The sequence below is a fragment of the Motacilla alba genome, chromosome 11 (genome assembly GCF_015832195.1).
Source record: "Motacilla alba alba isolate MOTALB_02 chromosome 11, Motacilla_alba_V1.0_pri, whole genome shotgun sequence".
NCBI classification, from domain to species: Eukaryota; Metazoa; Chordata; class Aves; order Passeriformes; family Motacillidae; genus Motacilla; species Motacilla alba.
Window position 1 is genome coordinate 2,671,509 of NC_052026.1, and position 17,101 is coordinate 2,688,609.

Here is a 17,101-nt window from a genome sequence, read left to right on the forward strand (position 1 = left end):
CTTGGGTTTTATATTTATTTTAATATTTTTTTTAAGTCTGAAAGGTGCTTTCTGGCTAGCTTTTGACAATCAGGTTGTAGAAGATACTGCACATCTAATATCTTCGAGGCATACAGTTTCTGGGATTATTTTTAACACTGTGTTGTTACACACCCAAGTCGTATTGTGCTTAATGCAACCTGCTTATGATTATTATAACCCTGCATGTTTGCAGCAGCTAAATAAACTCCACATCAAATAAATTACTGCAGAAACGTTATAAGGCCAGCAGCAAAGCTAAGGACATCTGTTAACTCTTTTTTCAAATGCCCTGTCCTTACTGTTTATTCTAAACATTTATGCTGTTAATTACTACCTAAGTACGAAGTAGCTCAGACAAAGCTGGGAAGAGCAGCTGAGGAGCATGAGAGGAGTTCGTGTCCCACTCAATGCCCCAGCAGCAGCCTGCAGCTCAGTGTTGGGGTGAGCAGAGGTAAATCGAGGCAGAGCACTGGATACTCACCTGGACAATCCCATGGGTTTCCATCGGGGCGGTGACAGCCGTGGTCATTGCTCCAGCCAGTGGAGCCTGGCCTCCATCAGCGAGGCAGAGTCTGAGCAGCTTTCCCCATTTAGGTCCTAGAAGTCTTAAGTTGTTATTAGAGCTGGTGAAAAAAAAAATTGCTATGGAACTTCCTCTGTCAAAATATATTTTTGTCAAAGATAAAATGTTTAGCAAAAATACATCTGTTTCAAAAACATATTTGTCAAGAAGGTTTCTCAGCTCCGAGATGACATTTCCAGTGAGAAAGTGAGTCTATTGCCGAGTGGTTGCAGCCCAGATCCAGGAGATGAAAGATGAATAGTGCCTTAACCACTGGGCTGACAAGTCTCTCTGCCACTCATGTGTGTTATAATGCAGGATGAAAACGTTGTTGAGAATTGAAATGTTTTCCAGCTTAGTCTTTATTATAAGGTAAAATGTTACACACTAGAACCCGACTCATAGTTCTTTTAAATATCAATGTTTACATTTGAAATTCTCCTGAGACCAGAAGGTGTTTTGCCAGCTGGCACCAAGAGTGGTCCAGGGCTCTTCTTCATTTGTAATTCAGTGAATGGCAAATACCTGATCCTGAAAACAAACAGGATGCTCTTTTTCAAAGGTTAGATGGAACTTGAGACCAACTCTGGTAAATTAAAACAAACAAGCAATAATAAAAGGACCTGCTGCAATTCTCTAAAGAAAGTGTCTAAAAAGTTTCTGTTGGGAAGTTTGCCAGAATACTGAGAGCTTTTCATCAGCATGATAGAAAAAATACATGCAAAGTAAGGAGTACTCCATAACTGTGTTTTGTTTCTGTCATCCGAGCAATGTCTGATTTTCAAATTACAGTCTTGCCTCTGAATGAGATTGAAGTAAACCTGTAGTATATACTCTGAGTATTTCCAGTCGGAGTGTTTTCCTTGCAGTTGAGTCAGGTGTTGGCTCATTGCAGTGTGGCTGTGGAGGATCGCAGCTGCAAGAAACCTCTCCTTCCCTGATCCACCTGCAGCCAGACTGAGCAGACAAAGGCCGGGCTGGCTGCCTGGAGAGCCCAAGGTCCGGGCTGCAGGAGGGCTCCTCTCCTTTGTCCTCCTTCCCCTTGGCCACCCCGGGATGCCCAAGGAGGTCTTGGCCCTGGCCGGTGCCTCTGCCCGGCACAGATTCCCACAGGTGCTCCCCAGTCTCAGATAAGATCATGGGCTGGCCAGCTCCTGCTCATGGGCCAATGCATTATGCAACTGGGGTAATTAGAAGGTTTTGTTCTGTGAATCAGGATTATGCTCCTGGGGTGCCACCTAGGAAAATCTGTGAAACTGCATAATAAAAAAGGTCATTTTTATGCAGTGGTGGAAATATTTTGAATGCAAAGAATTGGTGGGGGAGGGCAGCCCCGATGTCCCCCTGCATTTGGAGGGGAAAAGTGAAGGCCGGTTGTTAACCATTACAGCTCTTGTTTCCTTTGCATAGTGGAGGGGGTGGAGGAAGAGGCTGTTTTAGCATAAACTCCAAAAGGCATCAAGTGCTACTCCCTTTCCCCGAGCAGAGCTATAGAAAATAGATCCACTGGTGTGGTTGGAAAACACGTGTGGAATTGCATCTTCAGGGACTCTGTATGTTTGTATGGGCACTGTATACCGTCTGTGTAATAGGACCCAGATTACAATTAAAGTCAATATTCCTTAGTTAAACCATAGATTCCATGGTGTTCTTCAGCTGTGTGTTTGGGAAGACATTTGAGGTAAAAGACTAGTATCTAGGTTTGACTTCTCTAACCTCCATGCCTTATGTTTGTGCCTCAAGATAACATTGAATAACATATTTAAACTGCTCATGTGTGAAAAAGCAAAATTATATCTCACGAACTGATTTCTTCACACATTCAAAAAATCGAATTCCCCTTTTGTTCAGATTCTAAACAGGAATCCAAAAGGAAGCAATGTTTGTACACAAGAAGTGCTATTTCAAAATGGAGAAGATACAAGTACTTCTAATGAGAAGGCATTATACTGATTATAAAAGTTGAATAATCTTACGTAGATATTCCTTTACAAACATAGTTTTCATTGTGTAGGCATTACAGTCTGGTTCAGTTGACAGTGAGTCAGAGAAGTTTACTGAGCTGTTATGATTTACTGGTTTGAGTTGAATATGGATAGTGTAAAACAGTAATTGGTGATAATCATATTTGATTCTTTCTTCAGTTTCATCATCCATAAGAACTGGTATTGTCAACTACTACAGTAAAAAATAGAGGGGAATATTCTTGTGGCTGTGATTAGTATATATTAAAAATATATTTTTGTTTTCCATATGTCTGTGTGTATGTAGTAGTTTTGCATGAGTATGTTTAAATTATACCAAAGCCACCGTCTTTCATGGATTTTAATTACTATGTTGCTATTTTTGAAGTTTTTTGTAAATGAAGCAGACTTTAAATTTGAAGGCAGTCCACCAGATGAGCTGTTCTAGCTGGAATTAGAGCTTACTTTCAAACTCTAACATCTGTATGAAATAGCACTTGATGACATGAGATGCAAGTCTTAAAAGTAAAACAAAATAAAACAATAAAACACACACACAAAAAAAACCAACAAAAACCCTACAGCCCAAACAAAACTCAAAACCAACAAACCCTAATAGTAATAAAAGTTTCAAATGTCTTCTCTCAGTTTACAGAATCTGTCCAGTTTACTGAACTTTGGATAGAACTTAGATTTATTGCAGTAAAATTAACTTTTTATTTTTTGTTCACTGTGATGCTACTATTTGGGTTTTATGGGAACACAGAGTAGCAAGGCAGAAGGGGTCATAGTGATGGTGCTGTTTGTGGAAAAATAGACTTGGGCCATAGGGGGAGGTGGTTGGACAGGGACAGCCATGAAGTTTGCTCCTGGAAGGTGTGGAATCCCCTGTAGTTCCACTGAAGGGGAGGCCCTTTTCTAAATGAGAGCACAATAGGAACAAAGTGCTTTGGAAATGAGTGTGTAAAGGACATGGCAGCATCTTGAGCAATATTTTTCAGAATGAACAATGTTCAGTTACTGATTTATCTTTTTCACTAAAAAAAAAAGAAGGCCTGTAGCTCTGAAGGCATAATTTGTTTAAGACTCTGGCCAAATGAAGTCACCTGGGGAGCAGTGGAGGCTTCTGAAGAGCAGTCTATGAGCTGGCCGTGCATTTTGCTGCAATTTAATTTTAAGAGAGCGAGTAAAAGCCAAGATCTAAGAGCTGTGGCAGTTAACAGGAAAAGCTGATATGGGATTATTGAGGTTAGAGTTCAGATAGAACAGATGGTAAAATAGTTATAACCTACTGTACCAGATGCTGCTGCTGCTTGCATTCAGGTAGCACATTATGGGTACAGTGTGGGAAGATCAAGGATCTTAGTACAGATTTATAGAAGAACCAAAAAAAGAGCTTGAGAAATTGAATTCATAATTTCAGGCCAGGTTAATGAGAAAGATGTAATCTGTTAAACCAAACACCAGAACTCACCATTCCAGAAAGGGATACCAAAAATCAGGCATAACACGTAACTGCATCTTTTCTAATTCCCAGAAAACAAAAATGAAGCTTGTGTTTCAGGAAGTCTGTTTTGGGCTCGTTAGACTTGAATTTCTGGGGAAAGTATTAGAATAAAAAACCAAATTCACAGCACTTGAATTCAGACCATTAAAACCAGGTTACAATTTGATTTATGATTTTTGTAACTTTTATTCAGGGGCCAGATTGTCAAAAGAGTGTGATGTCTTATTGAGGTGCCAATGAAGCGATTAATTTCTCACTGGAAACAACTGAAGCTTCACTGGGTTGGAGTATGTAAGAAAACCTGCCTGCTGACCTATAATCTCTGCTGATAATACTCAGGTGCTTTTTGAGGAATCTGATGTGATACCACGAGAACAGGAATGTAGAACACAAGAAAGAGAAAAAAGGGTTAATAAAGTCAGAAGTTCTGAGAGAAGAAGTGGAATAGAAGCAAAGAAGAAAAATGAAGGGAGAGAGTTGTGATTTGGAGTGGTGCTAAAGAGCCTCTGGGCTTGAGATTCATCTCGCATTTTATAATGCTCATGTTGTGTTGTATCATAATGCACTTGCTCCTGCTGGAGCTGCTGTGCCTCCCTCCTGCTGCCAATGGTGAAAGCAGGCCGGTAGCACCCCTGCATGCTGGGGAGCACACTGGGAGTGCCAGGCTGTTCCCTTGGCTCTGCCATTGCTGCAGTCATGCCCTGCATGCTGGGGAGCACGCTGGGAGTGCCAGGCTGTTCCCTTGGCTCTGGCATTGCTGCAGTCATGCCCTGCATGCTGGGGAGCACGCTGGGAGTGCCAGGCTGTTCCCTTGGCTCTGGCATTGCTGCAGTCATGCCCTGCATGCTGGGGAGCACACTGGGAGTGCCAGGCTGTTCTCTTGGCTCTGGCATTGCTGCAGTCATGCCCTGCATGCTGGGGAGCACGCTGGGAGTGCCAGGCTGTTCCCTTGGCTCTGGCATTGCTGCAGTAGTGCCCTGCATGCTGGGGAGCACACTGGGAGTGCCAGGCTGTTCCCTTGGCTCTGGCATTGCTGCAGTCATCCCTCGGTGTGTGCTCCTGTGCTCCCTGGCTGCAGGGTGCCCTCTCCCAGCATCTGCTCCCTTCTCAGCTGCTGCCATGGCTTGGTGTGCCAGCTCCACTGCCTTTGTTTCACTTAGAAATATCACAGCACCAGCCTCTGCCTTGAGCCAGGACTTTGGTAAAGGTTCTTCCTTTGTAGTTACAACCTCCTTGTAAATATAATAGAAACCAGGACAAATATTCATGTTTATTTTGTTTGGGGAGTAATTAGATCTGATAGACTTGTCAGTTTATACATTGATTACTGTCAATTGTCAGGACCCATCTGTAAGAGCTCTTCAGTATGTATCAGATGGTTGATTAGGTGATTTTGTGTCTGGCTTAGACCTATTTCTGTCATACATTTTAGGGTCAGTTTTAATTAGAGTTGTTTGTAGTGGAGCACTTGATTTTGACTACCTGGTTTTTAATTCATTCTAAATAATTAATAACTGTGTGTTGGAGGTGATTTTAATAAAAGAAAGGTGATGATAGTTGTGACATTTACTTGTTAAATCTTCTTTTCCTGAGGTAGTCTGGGTGGTATTCAAACCTATCAGAATAGTAAAAATGAAAAGCTAGGGATAACTAAGAGTAGAGCTTTAATGTCTGAAAAAATGGTTTTCTGCTTCACTGGGTCTCTTCCATGATCATCTACAGACTGAAGACATTTATTCTTTATAGATATTGATATGGTTTGCCCAATAATTTTGTTACAGGAAGACAGAGTTGATTAAAGAATCTTCTGGAAAGTTTTTGTGATGCATTTAATCCCAGTGTTTATGCAGTGAGGTGGATCTGGGACAATTGTGAGTGTGTGAAAGGGTTAACTTTACAAAAGACAAGTATGTTTGGGTTTTTTTCAAATAGCTCAGTTTGAAATTTAAGGTTTATTCTTTGTTGTTGGCTGGGTTGAATGTAAGTGTCCTTAAAAGATTGGTTGCTTGCTTTGTGGTGAAATGGGCTGGAGTATGATAAGGATTTGGGAAATTGTGAAGTAAGAGGAGATTACAGGGTTTCTAAAGGATAGAGGAAGGTTGAAATTGTCAGTAATGTGTTTCTAAATTAAAATTATCTGTATGTTACTCAAGGGTTGGCTGTCTTATTTTGTCTAATAATGGAGGGAGAAGGAAAACCTGGATTGTCATTCAGAGGTCAGAGGACAGAATGAAGCAGAGGGCTGGTTCTGGAAGTTTGGGGGTGGATTAGGTAGGCAGTCTAAGCTCTGATGCAGAGCAGGAGTGGTGGAGACATGCAGATCACCAAGTGCATCTGCTTTGAGTCCTGGAGAAGTGATCCTGGTGTGGGAGAGAGAGACAGGAAGGTGGAAAAGGACCTGGAAGGAGCGTGATGGAAACAGCCCTCGGGGACCTGGATGTGCAGGGGACTCTTCATAGTCGGGAGGGGGAGGCAGTGCAGGGAGTGGGGCTCATGTAAGGTTACTGATGTCTGTAGGAACTTGTTTCCTTTTGGGATCTTTTTTTTCTGAGAGTTCTTTAGTTCTAAAAATCTTATGGTTTTTTAAATGTTTTCGGAACAAGCAAGCCACTAACTTAAAAAGAGCCAAGAGTGAGACTTAGCTGTAAGAAATGTGAAGAAATCAAGAACTGAATGGCTGAATGATCTGGTAACTTCTCCCTGCCGTCTATCCTAATGTCTGAAATGCACCAGCCTTAATTATATTCCATGATATTTGCAGTAATAGAGTGTTAGCTGTCTTCCACCTTTTATTTACAAATGTTAATGTCTTTTTTCCTGCACGCTGGACTGTGTTCTGGCAATGTGTTTATCCTGCAAGCTGAAGGTATTAGCATTTAGGGCTTAATTTTATTGCCACTCAATCCAGAGATAACTGCATTGCCTGCTTTATTTTGGTTTGTTTAATGGGCTGGGTACGGGTAAGAGCCCTGCACTACCCTCAATCCACAGTGGAGCTGTGGTAATTACAGGGAAAGGTTTAGATCCCTGTTCAGAGAGTGAGTAATCCACCGGCAGGTCTTGCCCAGGAATGAAGTCCTCGGGAGCTGGTGGATCTGCGGGTGGTTTTGTCCTTTGTTTGGCAAGTGGTGCATGAAAGTCCCTTGATTGGCACTTGCACAGTTGCTGGAGTGAGCAGGATGGCCAACAGCTGGAAACACAGTTATTATAAAGTCTGGGTGTTATACATCATAATTAGGCTTAAGAACCGAAAGGCAGCTGAGATGAATGAGAGCAATTCATGCTCTCAAGAGCTGAGAAAGTGATTTGGTGTTTGAGATCTGGGTACTTTCCTCGTCCCCTCCCGTGGGGGGCTGGCAGGACAGGAAGCAGCAGTGTGACCCCTGTGTGTGGGGTGTTGTGATGCACAGGGAGTGCTGACTGCTCCTCACCAAAACCTGCTGGGAGTGAGCCTGGTCCCCTACAGTGTTCTGCTCAGTGTTTTCAGTAAGAGACAGGCCAAAAAGCAGCCTTTGCTGTATAGTGATTATGTGTCTTAATTAGATATTTAAACAATTAAATTTTACAGTTATGTGTGTCTAGAGATTGATGAATGTCAAGAATATTTTAATTATTTTATGTTTCTGATTAATGAAAGCCACAGTCATACAGGTTGGAAAGGAAAGGACCACCCACTACGTAAAACTGAGATAGTTTCAAACTAATATCAAGGATATTAGAAGAAATTCAGATGGGAACCCAGTGTGTGTCAAGGAAAATATGAATCCTGCAAGCTGGGCTGTAGGGCTTCTCCCAGAGTTGGTTTGATGTTTCTTGACTCCTACTGTAAGAGAGTGCAGGGATGTACAGAGTGACTAGGCTGGAGTAACACAGGCAAATCCTTAAAAAAACCTCAACAAAACAACAGAAAACAAGGAAAAAAACCCTATGTTAGTATTGAAAGATGAGAAGGGTAAAGCACCACAATGCTTGAAAAATAGCAATAAAAAACTTTGGCAGGATTAGTATTTCAAAGGGAGCAGCACTTGATTAAACATTTGGAAAGCATGTGAGGAGAAACATTCCAAGCAGAATGAAAATATACGTCTATGATGGAAACAGGATAAATAGAATATTCCACTTATAATTACCACGGCAAGAATGCAGCCCAAACTTCAGAATTCTTAATCAAGTAAAATTGTCATTGCTTTTAAGTCCAAGTAAGGCCGTGGGTTGTGTTGAGTATGAGATGCTTGTGGAAAAAGATGTTGGCAGGACCCATAGGTGCTCTGAAGAGCAGGTTCATGAACAAAGGGAATGAGAAGAGCCAGAGCTTGAGCCAGCAGTGAGTGTGCTGCAAGGGGCTGCAGGATACAGGGCACTGGGTTCTTGTCACACACCAAATGGGCAGTGGGGGTACCAAAGATCTTGGAAAGGTCAAAGGTCTCTTACCTCAAAACCCTGAGTTTCTCTGCCTCGCATCAATGCAGTGATGATTCAGACACTGCATGGATACATTGATTAAGGGCTGAAAATCAGTTGCAGTGTGGTCCTACCTAGAGTGACCTGTTGAGGGCTGGATACTGAGCACCCATCTCTTTTGAGCGAGTGAATGCCATAGCCCAAAGCTGCCTTACACTTCATCTCATTTGTTGGCATTGGGGCAGACTCCTTCCCAGAGAGTTTCCCCTGAAATTCCTTGTAGCCTGCTTTTTGCCCCTGCTCTCCTTCAGCTGGGGGGAAATGCTGTCTTAGAGGGAGCAGTAAGAGGTGAGATTGGAACAGATGCCCTGTTCCCTCAGCTGGAAGATTTTGGTTTGATGCTGCTTTACCAAGCAGGTTTTTTATTATAATAGTACTTGCATATGTGACATGGTGGAATGTAATAAAGGCAAGGAGGAGGTACATATAAAATCTTCTGCTTGTAATGGCAGCCCATTTCTTTGGGTTCAAATAACTTCAGATAATTATAAACTGAAGTGATCACATCTGAAGAAAAAATTTTCACGGTATCCATGACTTAGTTTGATTTACCTTCCCCTTATTATTTCTTAATTTAAAAATTACTGCATGCTGTCTTTGAAATGTTGCAATTGTGTTGGTATTTGAAGTACTTGTAAGTACTTGTGCAAATCAGTTTTTCTGATGTTTGTCTGCAGGGTGAGGTGTGTGTTTATGTGCCCAGGGGAAAGGAGATGCATTTGCATCCAGGAGGGTGTAGCAAGTGAACGGGTGCCAAAACAGTCTAGAGGAACAGTTGCACTAAAATAGTACAGGGTGAAAATGTTGGCAAATGAAAATAACCAGCTTCTGAAGAAAGCATGGGACCAATCCTCCCTGTAAATGCTGCTCATCTGAAGGCCTAAATGACAGCTTTTGGTGATGAATCCTTCTAAAGACACCTGTAGAGCCGCCGTGTTGGCATATGAAGATGCACGGTATTTTTGTAGATGTAATTATATTTCACGTAGTATTGTTAATCTTTGAGGTGCTGATGAACAGTTATTACATTTCTGTACTTTAGAGGCATCTTAATTTTAGGAGGTTTCAGTGAAATCATTACTGTTAGCCTCAGTAGGTGTGGAATTAAACCCTAATTTATGTGGGACAGCTAATCATACTTAGTATTATACCTGTTTTTCATGTGCCTCTCAGCCAAAGATCTAATAGCATTTTATGCAAGTAAAAACATAATTGCTGCAGAATATCTCCAGACTGTTTCTTGTGATTCAAGACCTCTTATTCATAAGAGCAGTCTAATAGACACCCTTTCTTCCCTCTCCTCTGCAGTGCATGCAGCTTGCAGAGACAAATTTCCTGGTGTATTTTGCTCCATAGCTTGGCTTTGAATTGCTGCTGTATGATTCCCACTTTCAGACTTTGGCTTGAAGTGAAGTCTGCCACAAAGATGTGCCATGTAGCCTGGGAAGAAACCCAGCAGATCTTTTATCATTATTGCCTTGTCTCTGGCTCTCAGAGAAGCAATAGCCGCAGATCAAGACTCTGTTCAAAGCAGAGATGTCAGCACTGAATTGTTTTCTGGTGAAGGAAGGATGGATAAAATATTAAATGCAATCTTCTACTTGCCCTTATCTTTCTGTTCCCTGACAGGAATATTGTACTGTATTTCCATGGTTCTGTAATTCAAAGTTGAAGGGATGCAGGTTTGTGAAGGAAAACAAAAATTAATTGTTCAACAGTAGAAATCATTGTTATAAAAATAAGTGTACGTTGTATTACATTTGCTTTCTTCTGTGAAAGCACTTCCATCTTGAGCGGAGAACAGCACATTTTTGGGACTTGCACACCTTGATTTCCATCCACCTGCTGCCGTAACCATTGTAATTTAATGCACAAAGACACCACTACTTTGTGAGCAGTGGGTGAGTTTGCCCATTTTGGAATGAGATCATTTTGGGAGAGATGTGTCTGTCTGCCTCAGTCCCCTTTCCCAGCAGCCTTCAAACCTTTGGGGATCCTTAGGGATCAGATTGGGCGTGGAGGCCCAGCAGAAGAGGACAGAGGTAGGAGGGAGCTGGAGCCTTTCAGTCCCTGCAGCTTCTGTGGGAGCTGTTGGCTCGGGTACAGCAGAGAGGCTGGCAGGGCTCTCCAGAGGAACAGGCTGCACCTGAGCTCCAGGGTGTGCCTGGCTCCAGGCCACGCAGCCCTGGGGGCCACATGGGGACCCACCTGTGTCACCTGAGGGTGGGACAGGAGCCCACCATGGAGCAGCTCAGACACAGTTTTGAGACGGGTGGAGGTTTGAGAGCAGGGGGACTCTGCTCCTTGCGTGGCTGCTGGAGACAGCGGCTGCTCTGGGGACAGAGAGGGGGTGCACACACTGCAGAGCAGCTGCCGTGCTCTGCTCAGTAGTGCCAGGGAACAGCGATGAGCCTTTGCTGGCCTCTCTGTGCACTGGCCTTGGTGCAGTCTCCCTGGCACCAGACAGGTTTGTTCCTGTGGCAGATTCTTGTATATTTAGCTACTGATCTACCAAATCTCTGGTCAGCATTTTATCCTGAACTGTTTGTATTTCCCTTTGCAAACAGCGTGAGTTTTCTCATAGAGGAAAATCATGAAAATAGCAAACAGGCTGAGAAAGTTGGCCCAAACCTTGTGTCACATCTGACATAAATTCAGACTTGCTTCAAAGTGTGCATACTGAACGAGTAACTACTCTGATTCTTCTGAAGCCATCATTTCAGGCTAGGTAGCTTGCAGCAGTTGAACTCAGCCTGGTGTTGGAGTGCTGGGAGCTCTGTCCCATCAGCTGGCAGGGCTGGAGTGCAGTGGAGCTGTGCAGGCAGGCTGGGCCTGTCCCCGTGGCTCTGGGATCACAGGTTAACCACCAGCACAGCACCAGGGCAGGGTTACAGATCCCTGCCTGGGATTTTCCATGAACTGATTTGCTCTTCAGCCCTGGCCGGGAGCAGGAGCTGGGGCAGCCTCAGGTGCTCAGCAGCCCCGGAGCCCTGCACGGGGAGCACAGGAGAATCCCTTTGCTCTCTGGGCTGGGCTGTGGGAGGTGCAGTCCCAGGTGTGCCCCAGGAAAGGACTGAGGGAGCCTTCGGGAGGGAAGAGAGGCAGTGGGGAACGAGGAGCTGGGAGGGAAGGGGATGGGAAGTCACTGTCACTCACGTTTGGAAGCTGACTCAAAATGAAGAGGCAGACAGTTCATATATAAATTACGTGGGTTTTCTTCTGGTCTGGAATGTCTCAAGTTTTCCTGAAATTATAATAATATATAATTTGAGTGTGTGGGATTGGGGAAGAGCTTGCATGTGGCAGGCCAGGAAATAAAGGAGGTAAACAATTTACAACCTTTTATTCTTTTATTAGAACTTTTATCTGTGTAACTCTGATTAGTTGCCATAGATACGAACAACACAGGGGCTTGTTTGGATTGATGAAAAATCTGTCACGATGATAAAAAATGTGATTTTTCTTGAGAAAATTTTGAATTACTTCAGTTCCACTCTTCTTGGCCATTATTTTTAGCTGTACTTGAATTCATGTATGCAATTAAATAATTATGGCATTTAGGAGTCTTTTTTTTATACAGCATCTGCAGAATAATTTTGAGTACAATGCAGTACCAAACCAACTGGATTTTAATTTAAATTAGTGATCATATTGGCACAAATAAATTACTGTTCTGTCAGCTTACAGATGTGCTTCTGTATTTCTAAAATAATTTTTATTATTAATTTTCACCTTGTAACTGCTGGCTCACAGGTGTGGTTGTGAATGTGCACAGCTTGGTGCCATGTTCTGGTGCTGGTTAAGGGTGTGATGCTCTTGCTGTGTTGAAGTTCAGAATCTCTAGTGATAAATGCAATGAATATGACTTGGCACATCTTAATTCCAGCTACTCTGTCCAAATAGAGAGCAGTTCCTTGCTGTAAATGTTACTCAACTAACTAAAGAAATAGTTTTATAGAGAGAATTTTTGAAAAAAACTGTGCAGCTCTTCTCTGTTTGGTGTGTGTGGGATGCTTCCAGTCCAGAGTGCTATGGATGTGGTTTGCTGTGAGTTTAAGGTGGCCACATTCCGTTCAAGTGTATTTGTCACAGGTCCTGTGGTCAGGATGAATCTGAAGTCAGTGCTGCGGGCAGGGGAGATGTGTGGTGGGGACAGAGAAGAAGGAGAAGCATTTTTTGAGTAATTTTGATTTAAAATAAACACACACACACACAGTGGTTTCTTAAGGACTTAGAAGCAGTGGGCAGAGCCCTGGCAGAGTGGGTGCATGGTCAGAGGGCAGTGGCAGGCAGCTCAAAGTGTTCCAGCCTGTAGAAGACAGAGAGGAAGAGTTTAAATTATTTTGTGTCTTTTAGGACTGTGAAGTGTTTCTTGGGTTAAGGTCTGGAGCACTGCTGAGTACATGGATCATGCACTGGGCATGTGTCTGGCTCCAGCAGGAATGAGCAGCCCTTGCAGCTGCATTTCCTGCGAGCAGTGAGGTTCAGTGCTCAATCAATCCATTAACAAAAACTGCTCCAAGAACTGCTCTGGAGAGCAGAATCCCTTGGCTCAAATGCTCCAGGTGCCCAAAGGCTGCGGGCTTCTCCCTCTCTTCCCTGCAAGCTGAGCCACATTCATTGCGCTCCGAGAAGCCCTTGGTGTCTGTGGCCACAGAAGAGGATTTGCCCCACTGCTGTAATTGAACAAGAGGAATGGGAGAAATAACATGCAGGGTGCAGTTCTGCAAGGAGTCAGACTGGCTGTGGGGGACAGGGAAACACTGCCATCCATGCCTTGCTCTCAGCAGACCTTGTGTGTTTCCCCTACAAGCGTTCAGTAGTAAAATTACCCTTAAGTGTATTCTTAATGTCTGGAGTCAAGATCCTAGAATAAGTATTTCCTGGGGAAAGAAGGGTAAGTTTGAGCAGCAGTAAGTAAATTTGGGATATTAGAAGTATAGGAATTTTTACCATATTTCTTAGAGGTTTGAAAAATAGCTTAAATATTTTCAGAGATTAAAACCTATTTTTCTAAGTTAGAACACTTTATTTTGCTACAAACCAATTGGAATTAACAAAAACAATGGACTCCTATGGATGAAAAAACATCTGAACATGTGTGTGCATCAGGTTTCAGTTTAAACTCCATGAGACTGCAGGGGCTCTAATTATGTCCTTTCCTTTTCTAAATATTCAGATCACAGTATTCTCAGGCCCAGTTTAAGAATTTTTTCTCTGTATACAGAGGCAGGATGAGGTATTCAGTAATTCAGTACCAATGAACCAATTAAAAAATACATAATTATTTAACATAGCTGTCGAAACAAGTGTACTGATGTTTGTGTTTATCATCACACAATGTCTGAGCCTTTGTGATTTTTCCATTTAATTTTTTGATTGTTTGCGGAGTATCTCCCCACACTGAGTCCTTCTCTTCAGCAGACCCAGAGGAGAGATCTGGGGTCCCTGGGGGGATTCCCAGTACTCCACTCACCTGTTCCCAGTTCTTGACTGAGAGCAGGATCCTGCACACATTTGAACAATGTATTAATGGCCTTACCTGCTGAAAATCATTTTGTTCTTAAAAGGCTCCTGAATTTAAACCGGTCAAACACATCTCCAGTGAACATGACTGTAGCAGGAGGGATTTGTCCCGAGTCGTAAGTGAACAAGGTTTAGCCTCACGTGTTTGCACTTGAGGCCTTTACTCAGGTAAACTCGCTGAGACTCAGGACAGAAATGACAGTAATAGTAAAAAAGCCCTGATGGGATGGGCTAGGGGGAGGCTGGCAGTGAGCCACTGGAGCTCTTTGGCAGGGTCCTGCAGCCTGAGAGCAGGCTGCTGCAGGACTCGGCTGTGCTGTGTTCTCTTGCAGGGCGTGGGGCTGTGCGGGGGCAGCCAGGCCGGGCTGGGCACGGGCTCCCCCCGGCAGTACCCCCGGCAGAAAATAACACGAGTCAACCTCAGGGACTTCATCTTCTACATGGAACAGGAGCGGGAAATGAGCCATTCTCTCCTGCTCTACCGAGCTCTGCTTAAATAAAGCCAACAGTCGTACTGAGTGCTCCACAGAAGCTCAACTTGCTTTGAAAGCTGTCATTTTAATGTGCCTTCTATTTTTTTCAGAAGTCAATGTTCCAGTAATTTTGTTTTGTAAAATTGTCAGACACATGCAATAAATTCCCTTTATGTAAAAATATATATATATATATAAACCACAAAAAATGTGCAAAAGGTTTTAAAATATTAACTCCACAAGAAAAAAAAATCAACATCGAAGTCTTGCTCCATCTGGCCATTTGAGGTAAGGCTGAAGTGGCTGGTGTTGAAGTTACACAAATGCAATGGCTCACCCAAACCATCTCCTGGCCAAGCCTGGGACAGGTTCACAGGAGTGGGTCCCAGCCTTGGTGTTCAGCTGAGTGTTCACTCCTGGTGCTGGGCTGGTTCTGTTTTCGGTTTACTGGCACTGTCTCACTAACCATGCTGACACCTGTTGCTATTTCACTTAGTTGTAATGGCAGTTTTTTGCACAGCCAAGAGACTAGCCACTGCACACTCCCACAAATTTTATATATTTAGGATTTTTGCTTTTACTGCACAGCTCATTTCCTGAGCCATTTGCCGAACCAAATCTTAAGTGTATGAAATCTGTGTGCAGGCTCTCAGCTGAGTTACCTCGACTCGCTTCCAGTTGTTTTCTAAATCTCATCAACCTTTTGCGCATTTGTAGCAGCTGGTTAGTAACAAGATTCAAAGTTGGGTTTTATTTTCTAAAAAATGTTAATTTATTTATTGCAAATAGTATGGTTTAATGTTGGTTTTAAAAGAGAATATTGTTGGGTAAAGATTTTAGAGTATTCTATATGGATTTTTAAAGTCGCTGTAAGGGTTTTTGGGGGCCGCGTCTGCTCCTGGAGTGGGGAGGGCGGTGAGCCCGGTGGCACCTGGAGCGAGGACACCTCTGCCTTGGGCACGGGACCAGGGCTCCAGCCAGAGAGGCTCCTGAGCAGGCACGTGGCTTTGAGCATGGGGAGCAGCTGTAAGTACCTGAGGGTGGGTGAATGCCTTGGAAATGCTTTGCTGCAGCAGAATTTGGCCCACGCGGAAGCCGAGCGAGGCCGGCGTGGGTCTGAGCCATGGGGATCGAGTGGGACACGAACAGCAGGGGCACAGGCTGTGCTGCAGAGTTAACAGTGTTACAGTACCACGGAAGGGAGACATTTGCTTATTTATCTTCTCCGTTTTTACTATGTTATGCTTGCCACTTTTTTGAGGCAATATTTTTTTTGATGGGAAACCATAGCGAAAGCACAAATAGAACTATTTGTCCAATAGTTTTAAAAACAAAGGTTTTAATTATTTTTTAAGGTTTATGAAAAGCAGAAGAAAATTTATACTGCTGCTATTTAGCCAAAAGATTATTCATAAGGTATTTAAGGCCAGGAAGTGTAAAGTTATGTTTTAAATGTATTGATAATTTGTACATATTGTTTATAAAGGCCTTGTGTTTATTAGAGTTACGTTATTTTGATGATTTCTGTACATACTGGTAAATACCCCCAATTTGTGTGAAAACATACTCCCTTATTTGTACTTATTTTGTAAAGAAATAAAACAATTTACTAAAGTAACACATCGAGTGACATACAGTATTAATTTATCAAACATGAATTTCACATTGTCTCGTAGTTCTTAAGCACTGGTCAGAAACATTTTGCATTAAAATATTAACAGAATACCCACAAACAAATATTAAAACCAAATACTTCAATGTTTTGTTGTGCTGATTCTTATCCTTTGCGAAACATCTAATAAAATTGTCAACAAACCTCGGTGCCATCAGCACAGAGAATGGATGCACTCAGCAGTGGCTGTCTCGAGCGAGGAGCCCAGCAAGCACAACAGAACATTCCCTCTGTGTCTGCCACGGGGCTGTGACAGCCTGGACAAAAGTGCTCGGGAAGCCTCGTGCTGCCAGGCACGGGGCCAGTGCTCAGCCACAGCGAATCAGAACAGTTCTGCTCGATGGGATCAGGTGAAAAACCAGGCTGTGCTTTGCTTCTTGGCCTTCGCCACGCAAACGTGTGCTGGCTGCACACCACAGCTTCACCGGGGTTCTGTGCTGCTTTAAACGCATCTCGGTGATGCTGAGCAATGTTCTTCATTAAGTTATGTTGCTGTGGTTTAAGGCCAGAAGTAGATATTCAAATCAGTTTTTGCTGATATTGATGCCTAAAAATATAGGGAAATAAGTAAAAAATATATAAATGAAACGGTAATAATCTTTAAATAAGTGACCTGAAGTTATTAACTAAAAGAACATGTCCTAGCTTAACTTTTTTTTTTTAAAGGCATATTTCTTCTAAGAAAGTGATTGTTTCCACATGTCTTCCTAGCCTTTGTGCTGTTTTGCAGTCAATGCTGTGATGTCATGGTTTAAACTTTCCATCTCAAGTTCACATTTAACTCGGCTGGTGCAGCCTGGAACCCTTTCCAATGCCACCTCAGCAAAGCTGCCCCAACTACGGGAGCTGCTTTATTGAGCCATAAAAAAAATACAGTAAACACCAAACTGAGGAAAAACCAACCAGCCAACCAAC

General features: G+C 43.0%; 2 protein-coding genes across 3 annotated transcripts in view; one reads left to right on the top strand and one right to left on the bottom strand.

The window, feature by feature from the left end:
• LOC119705447 (nascent polypeptide-associated complex subunit alpha, muscle-specific form-like) overlaps positions 1-14,512 on the bottom strand; it is a 31,046-nt gene extending 16,534 nt beyond the window's left edge. For both annotated transcript variants that reach the window (XM_038147879.1, XM_038147878.1), the window contains exon 1: positions 503-14,512. In XM_038147879.1, coding sequence (XP_038003807.1) covers positions 4,390-5,322 — 933 coding nt within the window. In that variant the 5' untranslated portion in view covers positions 5,323-14,512 and the 3' untranslated portion in view covers positions 503-4,389. The remainder of the gene's footprint in view (positions 1-502) is intronic.
• The window catches only part of LOC119705444 (transcription initiation factor TFIID subunit 4-like), a 146,858-nt gene extending 130,711 nt beyond the window's left edge, over positions 1-16,147 (top strand). Inside the window, exon 15 of the mRNA XM_038147873.1 lies at positions 14,374-16,147. Within this exon, the coding sequence (XP_038003801.1) occupies positions 14,374-14,541 (168 nt within the window). The 3' untranslated portion in view covers positions 14,542-16,147. The remainder of the gene's footprint in view (positions 1-14,373) is intronic.
• Positions 16,148-17,101: the final 954 nt, after the last annotated feature.